The sequence below is a fragment of the Antedon mediterranea genome, chromosome 9 (assembly GCF_964355755.1).
Source record: "Antedon mediterranea chromosome 9, ecAntMedi1.1, whole genome shotgun sequence".
Taxonomy (NCBI): Eukaryota; Metazoa; Echinodermata; class Crinoidea; order Comatulida; family Antedonidae; genus Antedon; species Antedon mediterranea.
Genome location: NC_092678.1, coordinates 23,275,586 through 23,289,848, shown reverse-complemented (window position 1 = coordinate 23,289,848; position 14,263 = coordinate 23,275,586). Strand labels below are relative to the sequence as shown.

Sequence of the window (14,263 nt, the reverse complement as noted above, 5' to 3'; positions counted from 1 at the left end):
GTGGCGGCTGAAATCATGTTAGACGAAAAACTTTGGAGGAGAGTTAGGGATGTAGAAAGATTTATATTGTAGCTCTCGCATATGCAGAAAACCATGATTTACACTGACTTGCATACATTTGAAATCCTCGTTCATTTCTGTATCCAGATACTATTTTGGTAGAAATAAACTTTAAATAGAAATTAATCGTAAATTTATTTTGAATATTTAAAGTCCTTCTTGTAAATGACATCCTAAAACATATTGAGAGATAGATAAATTATTAATTAAACAAAAAATAAGTGGCATTTGAACATAAATTATTAGAATGTCTCTATTATAACTAATATTTATATGCTGTATATTAAAATAATATGTTTACTGTTACTGCTATTTGAGTCCTTCCCTTCCCTATTGCAAGTAAGTGTTATATATATTCATTAATATCTTAATTATCTAACTTAAGTTAAGCACTCCCCGTCTGACAATTAAGAAAGAAGTCTTAAGTTTACGAATAACTTAAATTAAATGCAAATATGACAGCGTTAAAACGTTAACACAGAATATTGAGAGCTATCGTGTTTAAGGGTGTAGAACACGTATGACCGTATTTGGTCGGTTGGTTTCCTGAATCATTGTCACTTCCTAGCAATCGGGGGAATACATGTAACACCTTCACAAAGATAACATTCACTTTGTGAGGGCTTTATTTATAATTAATCATTTTAAAAATTGACTTTATTTGTACTATAAATAGAAACATCTATCAATTTACAGATACTAACAGGGGTGTGTAAAGTTTTGTAATTTAATGTGATCTAAATTCTGAGGTCACGTGCATTTACAATGTCTATGTACGTCCATTAAAGAATGTACATCTGCTGTCTGGGGACACACACCCACCAACTTTTAAAGTCTGCCATTCAAGCTAGCTTATGCAAGCCTTCCACTGCCTAATTTCAACACAGTACCTCCATATACCTGAAATAATGTATTGTGTTTTCCACCTACCTTAACCGTTTGAAACCCACACTCTACACATCTTTAGTTACATTAGGCCTACTGTTAAAAATGACAGATGTTATGATTGTCACAATATAGTTTTTTAGAATTAAATATGATTATATTTATTGTTCTTTTAGACGGAGACGACGACAAACCGTGGAAAGAGGAGGAGGTCGATGTATTTGACCGAAACTTTGGAACAAATTTGACAGACCTCTCGCCGAACACAGAATACGAAGTAAGATTGGTCGCAATGAATGAGGACGGAGATAAAACAGAAGGGCCAATATTCATCATCACTACCAGTGGAGCAGGTACGTCAGCTTTCATTTGTTAAGCTCTGTCTACACTATCAACTTTATGTGATAAAATAAAAGGGATGTGCCCATATATGGATATGTTGATGTCATATCACTACCATATTGAGCACATCACACTTTTTTTTGTCAAACTAATTTGATAATGTAGACAGAGATTTATTTTTAAAAATGTAATTGTCTTATGAGACAATAAAAAATTTAGCTCTGTATCCCGCCCTCTATTGGTAATTACAATTTTTTTTTTTCATTTCTAAATACTTTTATTTATGATTTATAAATATTTTATTTTGAATAATTTTCTTTTTTTTAATCTGTATTTCATTTTTCAGTTATACTACATTATTTCATTTCAATTTCTTTTCGTTGTTTTTAAATTTTAATATTATATATTTTATTCCATATGATTCAATTATAATTCTATGTTGTTAGTTTACTCGTACTAGAAGTTGCTTCGATTTAATTCACTAAAAATTATTATAAAATACAGTCAACTCTTACAAAATAATATTCTTAAAACTTTAATTTAAACCAAATGACTCAAAAAACATTTAGTGTCAAACATTTTTTAAACATATGTCTGGCAAAGGGTGTTAATTTTTGGACAGTTGACTGTAAAATCAATAAACATAGTATTGTAGTATTAATTCAATGTTATTACTTATAAAATGTCAGATTTGCCCGGTGCAATCACAGACCAGCCTGGTCCTGGTAAGTTTGAATTACCCACAATGCATGTGCGTAAATGGTCAAGTTATCAACACTTGTTTATCACATATTATGTTATTAATTTTCTTTTGTAAAATATTTATTTTATTTTATATATTGTTTGTATAAAGCAAAAAATAAAATTCAATTTCTGTTAAATTTTGATGGATCCAGGATTTTTAAATGGGGTTGGCCCATGGAGTAATGATTTACTCCATGATTTGTCCTGCTTGTATCTGCCGTAGATGAATAATTAATATAGTATTATTAGGCACTCTAGTCTTTGGGACGTCATTGTAAAATGAAGGGCTATATTATATACATCTATATGAGAACTAGTGCTTTTCCAATATACACACAAAAGATGAAAGAAATTGTAAACGTCAGTGGTATTATTGGCAGGGCGTTTGCATATCCGACAGGAGGTTTGGGTTCAAATCCTGGTTTCGGACGATTATTTTGAATCTTAATTTTCTCAACATTAGTAATACACATAATTTTTTTCAATATTTTATTTTTTCTCGCATTTTGTTCAAAAGTTATATAATAAAACATCTTTTTTTGCACTATGCACATAATTATTACAGTACGGTACTTTTTGCAATGATATTTTAATGGCCATTCAACTAATTTCTTTATTATAGGAAAGAAATATCAAAAATGATATTAAATGACTAATTTTACATACAGAATTTATATTGTCATTTACACATTTTTCAAGAATAATTTACCCTAATTTTAAATTATGCTTATTTTGTATGAATTAAAAAAAAATAATAGAAAAATATTCCTATTCTATATAACAGTTTTTCTACTAATCTATTTAAAAATAAATATATATTTGTTTTGTTTTATGCACTTTATATATTACCTATTTTCCACTTATCGGAGTCTTGTTTTAAAATTATATTTCTTTTTTAATACATATTTGTAATATTTACCGTATTTGACTGCAATATAATTCCATGTTTTAATATTCAAATGATTTGATGAGAGTATATTTCTATTCTAGTTTTATTCAAAACAAAACAATTATAATATCATTAACTCAATATTGCTGTGCCGCCAGATTAGTTGGTATCAGTACAATACATTCGAATGAAAATTCATACGACTGGTAAAAAATATAATATATATTTATTTAAAAAACATTTTACAGTACAGAATTACATGGAAATGTGTTTGGTCAAATTTGGTATTTTGTTTGATTTTATATATATCATTGGTATTGCAACTTTTTATTATTATATGTCATGAAATGTTCTTTTGTTTATTATACCAGCCCACTGCGTTTTTAAAACATTATACCTTTTATACTAATTATAATGTATTATGTAATAATTGTATATTTTGTCAATATTAATTGTTGTTTATTGTTGTTGTTTATTGTTCTGTGTCTTTCCTCAGCCTCAACGATTCCCACAACCAGTGTATATCCGGGTATGAAATAATGTTTTTATTGTTAAAACAGAAGAACCCGCATCATGCTACCTTTAATTTAACACAATAACACAATAACACAAATAAACTTCACAACAACCCGTTTTCAAACGGCACATTCTTAAGCAACCTTTCAAGGTTGGTTCCCACAGAGACGCAACGCAAGGACGTACCTGCAACGCAATCAAGTAGACCAATCATACGCTACTGTTTGAATAATCCATCTTTTGTGATTTGTCAAATCACTGTGCGTTGCGTTGCGTTACGTCCTTGCATTGTATCTGTGTGGGAACCAAGCTTTAGCAATACCTATGTTAAAGCATCAATTATCAATCATATACTTTAATTTCAATATATTTACTGCAGTATATATAACAAATACTGCAGTAATATTAATAGATACTGTAATGTTGGGTAATCAATATAGCATCTAATATTAATAAACATAATATCTATTTATAAAATTAAGATTATCTCTAAGATTATTTTACAAAAATAACTCGTTAATTTAATTTAGATACCATAATGGAAACATCGGCTATGGTAACTAATGTTCAATTCGGTGAGTTTATATTCAGAATCAAATTAAAGGCGCTATTTGGTTAACGCTTCAGCTCACAACAAAATTAAAGTTGATTTTTGTTGTTTTTTTTTTAAATTATTAATATTATTTTGAGCTCATGTTAATAATACATAATTAATTGGAATAACAATAATAAGTTATAGGTTATGATTATTGGACGCTGCACTAAACACAATTTAGTTTCAGACGAATGCTTGGTTCAAGACATTTACAACAGTTGCTTAAACTTTAGAAACAAAAAGGTTAAATGTTAACACAGAGCACAATTTGGTTTCAGACAGACACTGGGTTCAATACTCTCTAGATAAGAAAGGTTAAAGGTTACCAAAGGTCACACAATTTCAACACATTAATGTGTCAAAGTTTAAAGGTTATGTTGTTGATAAACCACCACCAATAATATATTATACAGGTTCAAAGAAGTACACTAATTCAAAACGTTAAAGCAATAACGTATTTTGTTTCTGAAACATCACTAAGTTTTGTGCTCAAGAGTTTATGTTACTAAATGTACTAATGTGGTTTATGTTTCTTTATGTTTGTTGTTTGCAATTTTTAACATGCTTTCATTAATAAACATTTATTTTAATACATTTAAGCATTCATCTTAAAATGTTAATCTTAAAACATTTTAATTACCATTTCATAAATTAGCAAATAATTTTCATCAACGTTATCATTAACTTTATCATTATCATCTTGATTATTGATCTGTATCATCAACTTTATCAATATCATCAATTATTGATCAGTATCATCAACTTGATCAATATCATTGATTATTGATCAGTATCATCAACTTTATCAATATCATTGATTATTGATAAGTATCATTACCTTTATCAATATCATTGATTATTGATCAGTATCATAAATGTTATCAATGTCATTGATTATTGATCAGTATCATAAACTTTAACATTATCTTGATTATTGATCAGTATCATTAACTTTATCAATATCATCGATTATTGATCAGTATCATTAACTTTATCAATATCATCAATTATTGATCAGTATCATCAGCATTATCATCTTTGCTATCTTTAATATCGATATTGTCATATAATGTTAAACTTTAATAATATGACAGATAAATACTTGTTTTAATTACTATGCTAAAATTAACATAATTTATTCAATAATAATTGACCTGGTGACCCAACGATGTCAATAGCTGTTTATATTATGACTTGTGTGTCAATGTTCTTGTTTATTATTTTGTCTATTTTTGTTTTCCTTGTTGTTTTTTATTATCCAGGTTCAACCCCTGTTGTTGGTGAGTTCTATGTGTTATATGTTTGCTGAATGTTTGTTTGTTTACTAACCAATGGTTATTTTGTTTTCATTAAATTAAAATTAATTATTTTGCATGTATATACCCAGTAATTGTATCAGATTACTGTTATTTAATTTTTTTCCCAATTTTTGCATTTGCATGAACAGTAGAACCCCTATTAAGATAACATCTGCGAAACCCAACAAAATGTCCCCTTAAAATGGACCTGAAATGGAATTTCGATTTTCAAGAAATTCACACATGTTATTTAAATGTATCAAATTAACACAAACCCACACAAATAAAAACAAAATGTATAGTATTTTGAGTAAAAACGAAATTTTAAGATACCATGGTAAATTAGCGAAAATTACTCACGCCATTGCAATATTCTATTTCAACGGCCGTCGGAAGCCTCTATATTCACGACGTCACATATACATACGATGATATCGAGAGGAGGCCATAATGGTAAAACCTATATTTCCCATCGTTAGGTTCACAACAAAATGCCCCATAATAGGGGTGTCCCTGAGCAGGAGTTGGCCATAATGGTAAAACCTATATTTCCCATCGTTAGGTTCACAACAAAATGCCCCTTAATAGGAGTGTCCCCTGAACAGGAGTTGGCCATAATGGTAAAACCTATATTTCCCATCGTTAGGTTCACAACAAAATGCCCCTTAATAGGAGTGTCCCCTGAACAGGAGTTGGCCATAATGGTAAAACCTATATTTCCCATCGTTAGGTTCACAACAAAATGCCCCTTAATAGGAGTGTCCCCTGAACAGGAGTTGGCCATAATGGTAAAACCTATATTTCCCATCGTTAGGTTCACAACAAAATGCCCCTTAATAGGAGTGTCCCCTGAACAGGAGTTGGCCATAATGGTAAAACCTATATTTCCCATCGTTAGGTTCACAACAAAATGCCCCTTAATAGGAGTGTCCCCTGAACAGGAGTTGGCCATAATGGTAAAACCTATATTTCCCATCGTTAGGTTCACAACAAAATGCCCCTTAATAGGAGTGTCCCCTGAACAGGAGTTGGCCATAATGGTAAAACCTATATTTCCCATCGTTAGGTTCACAACAAAATGCCCCTTAATAGGAGTGTCCCCTGAACAGGAGTTGGCCATAATGGTAAAACCTATATTTCCCATCGTTAGGTTCACAACAAAATGCCCCTTAATAGGAGTGTCCCCTGAACAGGAGTTGGCCATAATGGTAAAACCTATATTTCCCATCGTTAGGTTCACAACAAAATGCCCCTTAATAGGAGTGTCCCCTGAACAGGAGTTGGCCATAATGGTAAAACCTATATTTCCCATCGTTAGGTTCACAACAAAATGCCCCTTAATAGGAGTGTCCCCTGAACAGGAGTTGGCCATAATGGTAAAACCTATATTTCCCATCGTTAGGTTCACAACAAAATGCCCCTTAATAGGAGTGTCCCCTGAACAGGAGTTGGCCATAATGGTAAAACCTATATTTCCTATCGTTAGGTTCACAACAAAATGCCCCTTAATAGGGGTGTCCCTGAGCAGGAGTTGGCCATAATGGTAAAACCTATATTTCCTATCGTTAGGTTCACAACAAAATGCCCCTTAATAGGAGTGTCCCCTGAACAGGAGTTGGCCATAATGTTAAAACCTATATTTCCCATCGTTAGGTTCACAACAAAATGCCCCTTAATAGGAGTGTCCCCTGAACAGGAGTTGGCCATAATGTTAAAACCTATATTTCCCATCGTTAGGTTCACAACAAAATGCCCCTTAATAGGAGTGTCCCCTGAACAGGAGTTGGCCATAATGTTAAAACCTATATTTCCCATCGTTATGTTTACAACAAAATGCCCCTTAATAGGGGTGTCCCCTGAACATTAGTTGGCCATAATGTTACAACCTATATTTTCCATTTTTCGGTTTACAAGAAAGAGTCCTCTTAATACAGGTTCTACTGTAATTATTATAAGGTTAATTTTTTTCCTAAAAAAAGCAGAAAAAACTAAATTACAATATCATTAGTACCGATGCTCAGAATAAGGAGGTTTTTTCTGGTTGATAAAACTATATTGTATACATGGTTGTAGGTATTCTATCTTCTAACTGCTCTTTCTATTAAAGGTAGACAACATAGAACTACCTTACCAAACATGGTAACATTTTGAGAAATAAATGATTAATGACTTCTTTTCTTTCATCATTTGAGTAACGAGTCTTAGCAAGGAAACTAATCCTTTCATGGTTTTATAATAGAGAGCTTTGAATTTGCGATGGCTGACGACCTACGCTTTGATGCGTGGTTTGTTGTCACCTGGACCTAGAAGACGCCAAAACTTGGTTCAGGAATAGAGCGAGGAAAGCACGTCCAAACTGCGCACAATAAATTGACCTAACTTGTTCCTAGGTCGTCCGTTGTCGCGAATCTAAAGCTCTCTAATATCACATGATTTTATTTTTCATTCATGTGGCTCACTTGGATGAGTTGATAAATTTAATGACTTTGTCACTATAGCTGCTTTCACACTGAGCCTGTCTGGTGTCCGCAGACAATGTTGGCCTACATTACTGTATATGTACAGTATTTACAGAATCCGAAATGCACATTTTTACACTTAAACGATACCTACAATTTTGGTGATTTTTTATCCTGTTATATTAGCTCAGTGTGAACGTAGATTACAGTGATACATTATTTTGGTTCATTTCTTTTTTTTTTTTTTTACATTTTCTGATGTGTCTTCATTCGCATGCTGGTTTTTGGAAAATTAACTTTTATTTTTTTCAGTTTATAAAGTGAAGTTTTCTTCTGTTTCAACATTTTTATTAATTTTTTTTTTAAATAGCTATTTAAGAAAATTTCTCAATTAAGCTGCAATTGAAATTCAAATGTTGAAAAATAATTTCACCGCAAATTATTTGGCACTTATTTATTTGGTGGTACCATTATTTTTTATTTTGGATATATACCACTTGTTTTATCTTGGGTTATACCAATTTGTTTTTATCTTGGATTATACCATTATTTTTTATGTTGTATTGTACCATTATTTTTGTAGGTGCTGTTGTCGATGATGGTGGTTTGCACGCAGCGCCGTGGCTCATTGTAATGATCTGTCTAATTCTTCTTCTGTTGATTATACTACTTATCCTCTGCTATGTTAGAAGTCAGAAAGGTGGAAAGTACAACGGTAAGTTTCTTTTCTACTACTTGAGCAGGGCAAGTACTAGCCCAGAACACTAGTCTAGTAAAAGCCACTCTAGGCAGCCATATTCACACATATGCCCAGTGGTCTAGTGAAGAATGATTGCTAAGGACTTGACTTTAGTACTAAACCATCATACAATGTCTTATAAACGCTACTCTGGGTTAGCAACTACGGGCTAGTCACTTTTGGCTTATCTCGCTGGTCTGCTTTAAACAAGTCTAGCTCCTCTGACTTTTTGCTGTTTCTATACAAGCAGTGTCGGTATGGTAGATCTTTTGTGAGCGGTTTGAGAAGCTCGTAAGCGACCAGTCAAATACGTCATTTGAGTTTTCTTGAATTTTCTTTTCACAGTATCTGACAAAGAGGATAAGCTAAGAGGAGATCCGGAGTCAGCGCCATTAAAGGACGATGAAGGAGGCTTTGGAGAATACAAACCTAACAAGTACGTACACTTCAATTTTTTTTCAATTTCTGTTTATTTCCACAATATAACAACATATATAATACTAACATATAATAATATATATAATAATAATAATAACATAATGATAAACTAGTTTGTTAATAAATACAATGAAAAACTAAACACTCAAACACTTAATAAACACAATAAGATAAGACAATGAATTGAGAGGGGCGCCCAAATTAAAGCTTGCTTGCTGTGGCGTCCCTTTTCCACTTAATACCAACTTCTTTTTTTGCATTATATTATTTATGTTCATTATCAGTGGTATATATTACAGTATTATGCTACTCTGTATTTTACTTTATTATTTGTGGAAATAAATATTATTATTATTAATTACAATGAATTTAAAATATCTATGGTTTGAATGTATATACAGTGGCACTGTGGTTTGGTGTTTGCCATATTTTCCAAGGTCCTTGGTTCAATCATGTTTACAATGACAGAATTATTTTTCTGAGATCCAATACACTGCTAATACTTAAGCCTCATATGAAACTTTGTCAAGAAAGCATGGGTATCCGATTCTATAATTGGAGAGCCGTGTGCTTGTTAGATATGTGAAAATAAAATTAATTACCATTTATATAACGCCATTTCTAAGAATCAAAGTTCTTTACATGGACTGATCATCAGATAAACACTGCAATTTTCCGAAAAAGGTGTATTTTAAAGATTTGACACTGATGATTAATTAAGTATTCAATTTCTATTCCGCACTTAGGACGAATCCTTTATGTATAGTGTTTAGTTTAGATCTACTTTGATGTATTTTACTTCTCAGTTAATGATTGTAATCCAACCTTTTCAGCTCTTGTTGCTAGTTGGAATTTGAGGTTTTTTTTATACCTTAATAAATAAATAAATAAATTTTATTTTTGGAAAATTTCATCCATATCAACAAATATACAAACAGAAAAAAACAAAAAATAAAATTCGCAAACTTTTAATATCCGACATTATTAATTATTGTCTTGAGTTTTTAGTAAATAAATGTTGTTATTGTTGTTGACAGAGGTACGGATGGTAACCTGCCGGTACATGAACCAGAGGAGGAGGAGAGCAGTGATGAGGACAGTCTAGCTGGTTACGCTGATGGCATCACAGGAAACTTTGATGAAGACGGCTCGTTCATCGGTCAGTATAGTGATAAGAGGAAGAAAGCAGAAGAGGCAGCCGAGAATAACGCCATGCAGAGTCTAGTATGAAAGCCGACGTTATTTTTATAGAAATTTAAGTTTATTTCGCAAATATTTGTGAGGTTAAGTTTACGTTTGCAATTTCTGTTGGATAATGTTAAAGAAAACGGGTGTGAACCGTTACAAAAAAATGTGAATTCCATCCGATATTAAGTCTAAATTGTTTGGTTTTTTGTTTGATTGTGAAGTATACACTGAAAAAAGAAAGTTATATGTACAACAAAAGCAATATTCTTTACAGTGAAAACATCCAAGGTTATTCCTTTGTAGCTAGTTTAAATCGTGTTAACAAATCTATTTTTTCTCTGTTTTAACCATTACCGCATCTTTTGATACTTTTTAATCTCCCTATAACTTGTAAGTTTTATGTGTAAAATAAATGTTTTATTTTGTCGATAATAAAGAGTTGTGATTCAGTCACAATAATCTTTTAACAAATTTTGTTTATAAAAATTGTTTTCATAACTAATTTTATTCGTGTGTTTGGTAATTATTTGAAACTCTAACTGTACAGTGCCGTGCCATGCAAATTAAAACATCTGAAAAAAATATAGGCATATTAAGAAACAAGAAAAATATTTAATTATTCACTTTAAATTAATAAAATTGGCAGAATGAACATTCCAATGAGGTTTTTAGACTTATTTTAACCACTTTATTTGACTCAATGACATTTAAATAGTGAGTGACAATCGTGATGTGACAATACTTCAAACAGTTAAGGACATTTATATTTTTTGCTATGATTACTAGTTCATCAAACTGTATTTTATAAAGTTGTTGAATTATTAAAATGCTCTATATCATATATAGTATTTGCTATTGAATATACTACAGTATGTTATAGTATATGCTATTGAATATAATAGAGTATAATGCACTGTGTTAATTAGTATATCATTCATACATAGTATGTTCTGCTAAGTTATGCTATATATACCGTAAAATATAAAATTATGAGGAAATTTTAAAAACTAAATAATGACAAATATTTTAAAACTATTTTCATTTTTTTTTTACTATTAATTTATGTAAATTACCTTGATTTTTATTGCAAAATTAATATGTAATACTGCGATTTTTAACTGTTTATAATGAAAAAAAAAGTTTTTATCATTTTTTAAATCCGTTTTAAATTTTACTATAAGAGAACTGTGGTTATCCATTTAGTGCACAACTATTTACACATTGCTTAAAGTTATTTTAAAAAATGTACTAGTTTTAAATTTGTTTTTACTGCTTTCATATCTCCTAATACCGCCAAGGAGAGTAAATGGGCACTAGTTGATACCAGGAAAGGCTTAACACTATGATCTATCCTATATCTCCTAATACCGCCAAGGAGAGTAAATGGGCACTAGTTGATACCAGGAAAGGCTTAACACTATGATCTATCCTATATCTCCTAATACCGCCAAGGAGAGTAAATGGGCACTAGTTGATACCAGGAAAGGCTTAACACTATGATCTATCCTATATCTCCTAATACCGCCAAGGAGAGTAAATGGGCACTAGTTGATACCAGGAAAGGCTTAACACTATGATCTATCCTATATCTCCTAATACCGCCAAGGAGAGTAAATGGGCACTAGTTGATACCAGGAAAGGCTTAACACTATGATCTATCCTATATCTCCTAATACCGCCAAGGAGAGTAAATGGGCACTAGTTGATACCAGGAAAGGCTTAACACTATGATCTATCCTATATCTCCTAATACCGCCAAGGAGAGTAAATGGGCACTAGTTGATACCAGGAAAGGCTTAACACTATGATCTATCCTATATCTCCTAATACCGCCAAGGAGAGTAAATGGGCACTAGTTGATACCAGGAAAGGCTTAACACTATGATCTATCCTATATCTCCTAATACCGCCAAGGAGAGTAAATGGGCACAAGTTGATACCAGGAAAGGCTTAACACTATGATCTATCCTATATTAACAGTGTAAGCATGATTGTTCTGAAATCAAACTTATTAAAAAAATTATCATGCCTTTATTGTTTTGCCATGTTTAAATGGAATTTATTTTCTTTTTTTCGTTCATAAAAAAGGTTCATATTTTGTTATTGTATATTACTATTACTACTACACTGATCTTGTTAATATCTTACAAACTAAAATGATTATGTACAGAATAAATGTGTTTGTCATCATCATCATCTAGGTTGCTATTGCGTAATTTTTAGATATTAGACATTGTATATACCGTATACGATAATTAATCTATGAATAAATGTTAAATTACGATATTTTAAAATTGCTTTGTAGATCTGTTGTAAGTAGATTTTTAAATTAAGACTTAAAAGTATGAATGTGAATATTTATTTATGGATAGGCCACTCGTTATACATACCAAAGTGTTTCAAAAGTGAGTAAAGTGGAATATGTTTTATCTTGTAGAATAGACTCCTTGTGTATAGGTTTTCATATCTGATGACATTCTAAACAATGTATTATAAAGGCTGTGTAAAGATGCTTTCACACTGAGCGCGAATTCGGGTCCGGCGGCCGAAAAAAAAATGATTTAAAACGAAAAATTTTTAAAAATGGGTGCAGTGTTTAACAACTATTCAGACTAACATATTCTAGATTCTGTACAAACGCATGTGTGTGGAAACTGTAACATAGCTCAAAGTTTCTCTGGCCACCGGACCGAATTTGGGCACAGTGTGAATGGAACTTAAAGGAAGTTATTTAAAGTAAAAGAGTTTATAAATGGAAAGGGTATCTCTATCATTACTATAGGAATTGTACCTACTGGGAGCAGTAATTTTATTGGTCAGATTATTTAAGCCCCGCCCACAGTGGTTATAGACACCAATCAGTTTCTGTAGATTTGTTGTGTTTCCTCCTCCTCAATTGGGTGGGGTTGGGATACACTTTATTGATCACTGTAATCTATCAAGAATTTTTAATTTAAATATTAATCATCTGCACCGTAAGTAAGTTTTCCTAAAGTAATGTTAATATATGACTTCTCTGCCAAATATAAGGAATGAATTATGATATGATGATAATATGATATACTATATCTGCAATTTTCCTATGATGAAAGTAAAGTTATTTTTGAAAGGGCTTTTTAAAGAGAGCTTTTGAAAAGGTTAAGGTTTGAAGATTATTTTGGTGAGATTTTTGAAAATTTCTGAAATGCTATGTGAGATCCCACTTTTATCTTGCCTTGTTCCTCTTACATGTTGTCATATATATGCGTTGGGTCTCGGTATTTACAGTTCAATGTATTTACCTTCATTTTAAAATATACATTGTGCTGTAAAATAATAACATAAAATTGTTAGAGACAGGTAAACAATTATTATTAAGAGGAGATAAGCTCATCATTTAATCTGTAGTTAATTGTTTAATATTTATACCCAATTCTCTGTACTGTATTTCCACACATGGCATATATGCTAGTATCATATGTAATTCTATAATACAGCATCAGATATGTATCACATGTGATATAGATGTCACATGTGATACTATATGTTGTACTGTATTTCAAAATTTACGTATGATACAGCACTGACAATTGGTTAACATTTGAAACGTATTCAGCATAAGCAGTCAAAATTCTTAGTAAACAAACCCATGTTTTAAAATTACAAAGAAATGCGCAAAAACATGAGTTGTAATGCAATTCACCAGGTGTAGTGATATAGATATGTTGCATAAAAAAAAGAAGAATTAAACGGGATAATGTTGTGTGAACAAACTTTTTCTGAAAGAAGTATATTTTCCTAGAATTTTTGAAAGAAGTAACTCTTACTGCCCATTTTTTAAGACAGATTATATGAGTATTTTAACAACACTACTGCAGGTAAACCTCATTCTAAGGACTTGGTAGAAGTCAAGAGATCATTTATATCTTCTATATATACATTTGTAGTACATGTTGTTAGTCATCTAAAATCAGTTACTTGAATAATAAAGATAAGTGTGTTGGTAAATGATTACATTATTACTTCAATTTGATTTAATTGTACAGATTTGAGTGGTTACGATACGATGCTACCTCTCGCTTATGGAATGACCTATCCGCCTCTGTTAGATCATGTTCTTCTACTATCACC

The 14,263-nt window shown here is 31.3% G+C and overlaps 1 protein-coding gene across 13 annotated transcripts in view; it reads left to right on the top strand.

Moving 5' to 3' along the window:
• LOC140059085 (neuronal cell adhesion molecule-like) overlaps positions 1–14,143 on the top strand; it is a 77,774-nt gene extending 63,631 nt beyond the window's left edge. For 3 of the 13 annotated variants that reach the window (XM_072104914.1, XM_072104915.1, XM_072104916.1), the window contains 8 exons: positions 1,122–1,298; positions 1,977–2,012; positions 3,417–3,449; positions 3,967–4,011; positions 5,294–5,311; positions 8,372–8,503; positions 8,873–8,963; positions 10,003–14,143. In XM_072104914.1, coding sequence (XP_071961015.1) covers positions 1,122–1,298; positions 1,977–2,012; positions 3,417–3,449; positions 3,967–4,011; positions 5,294–5,311; positions 8,372–8,503; positions 8,873–8,963; positions 10,003–10,195 — 725 coding nt within the window. In that variant the 3' untranslated portion in view covers positions 10,196–14,143. The remainder of the gene's footprint in view (positions 1–1,121; positions 1,299–1,976; positions 2,013–3,416; positions 3,450–3,966; positions 4,012–5,293; positions 5,312–8,371; positions 8,504–8,872; positions 8,964–10,002) is intronic. The other 10 variants (XR_011847107.1, XM_072104918.1, XM_072104917.1 and 7 more) reach the window with 10 other exon arrangements.
• Positions 14,144–14,263: the final 120 nt, after the last annotated feature.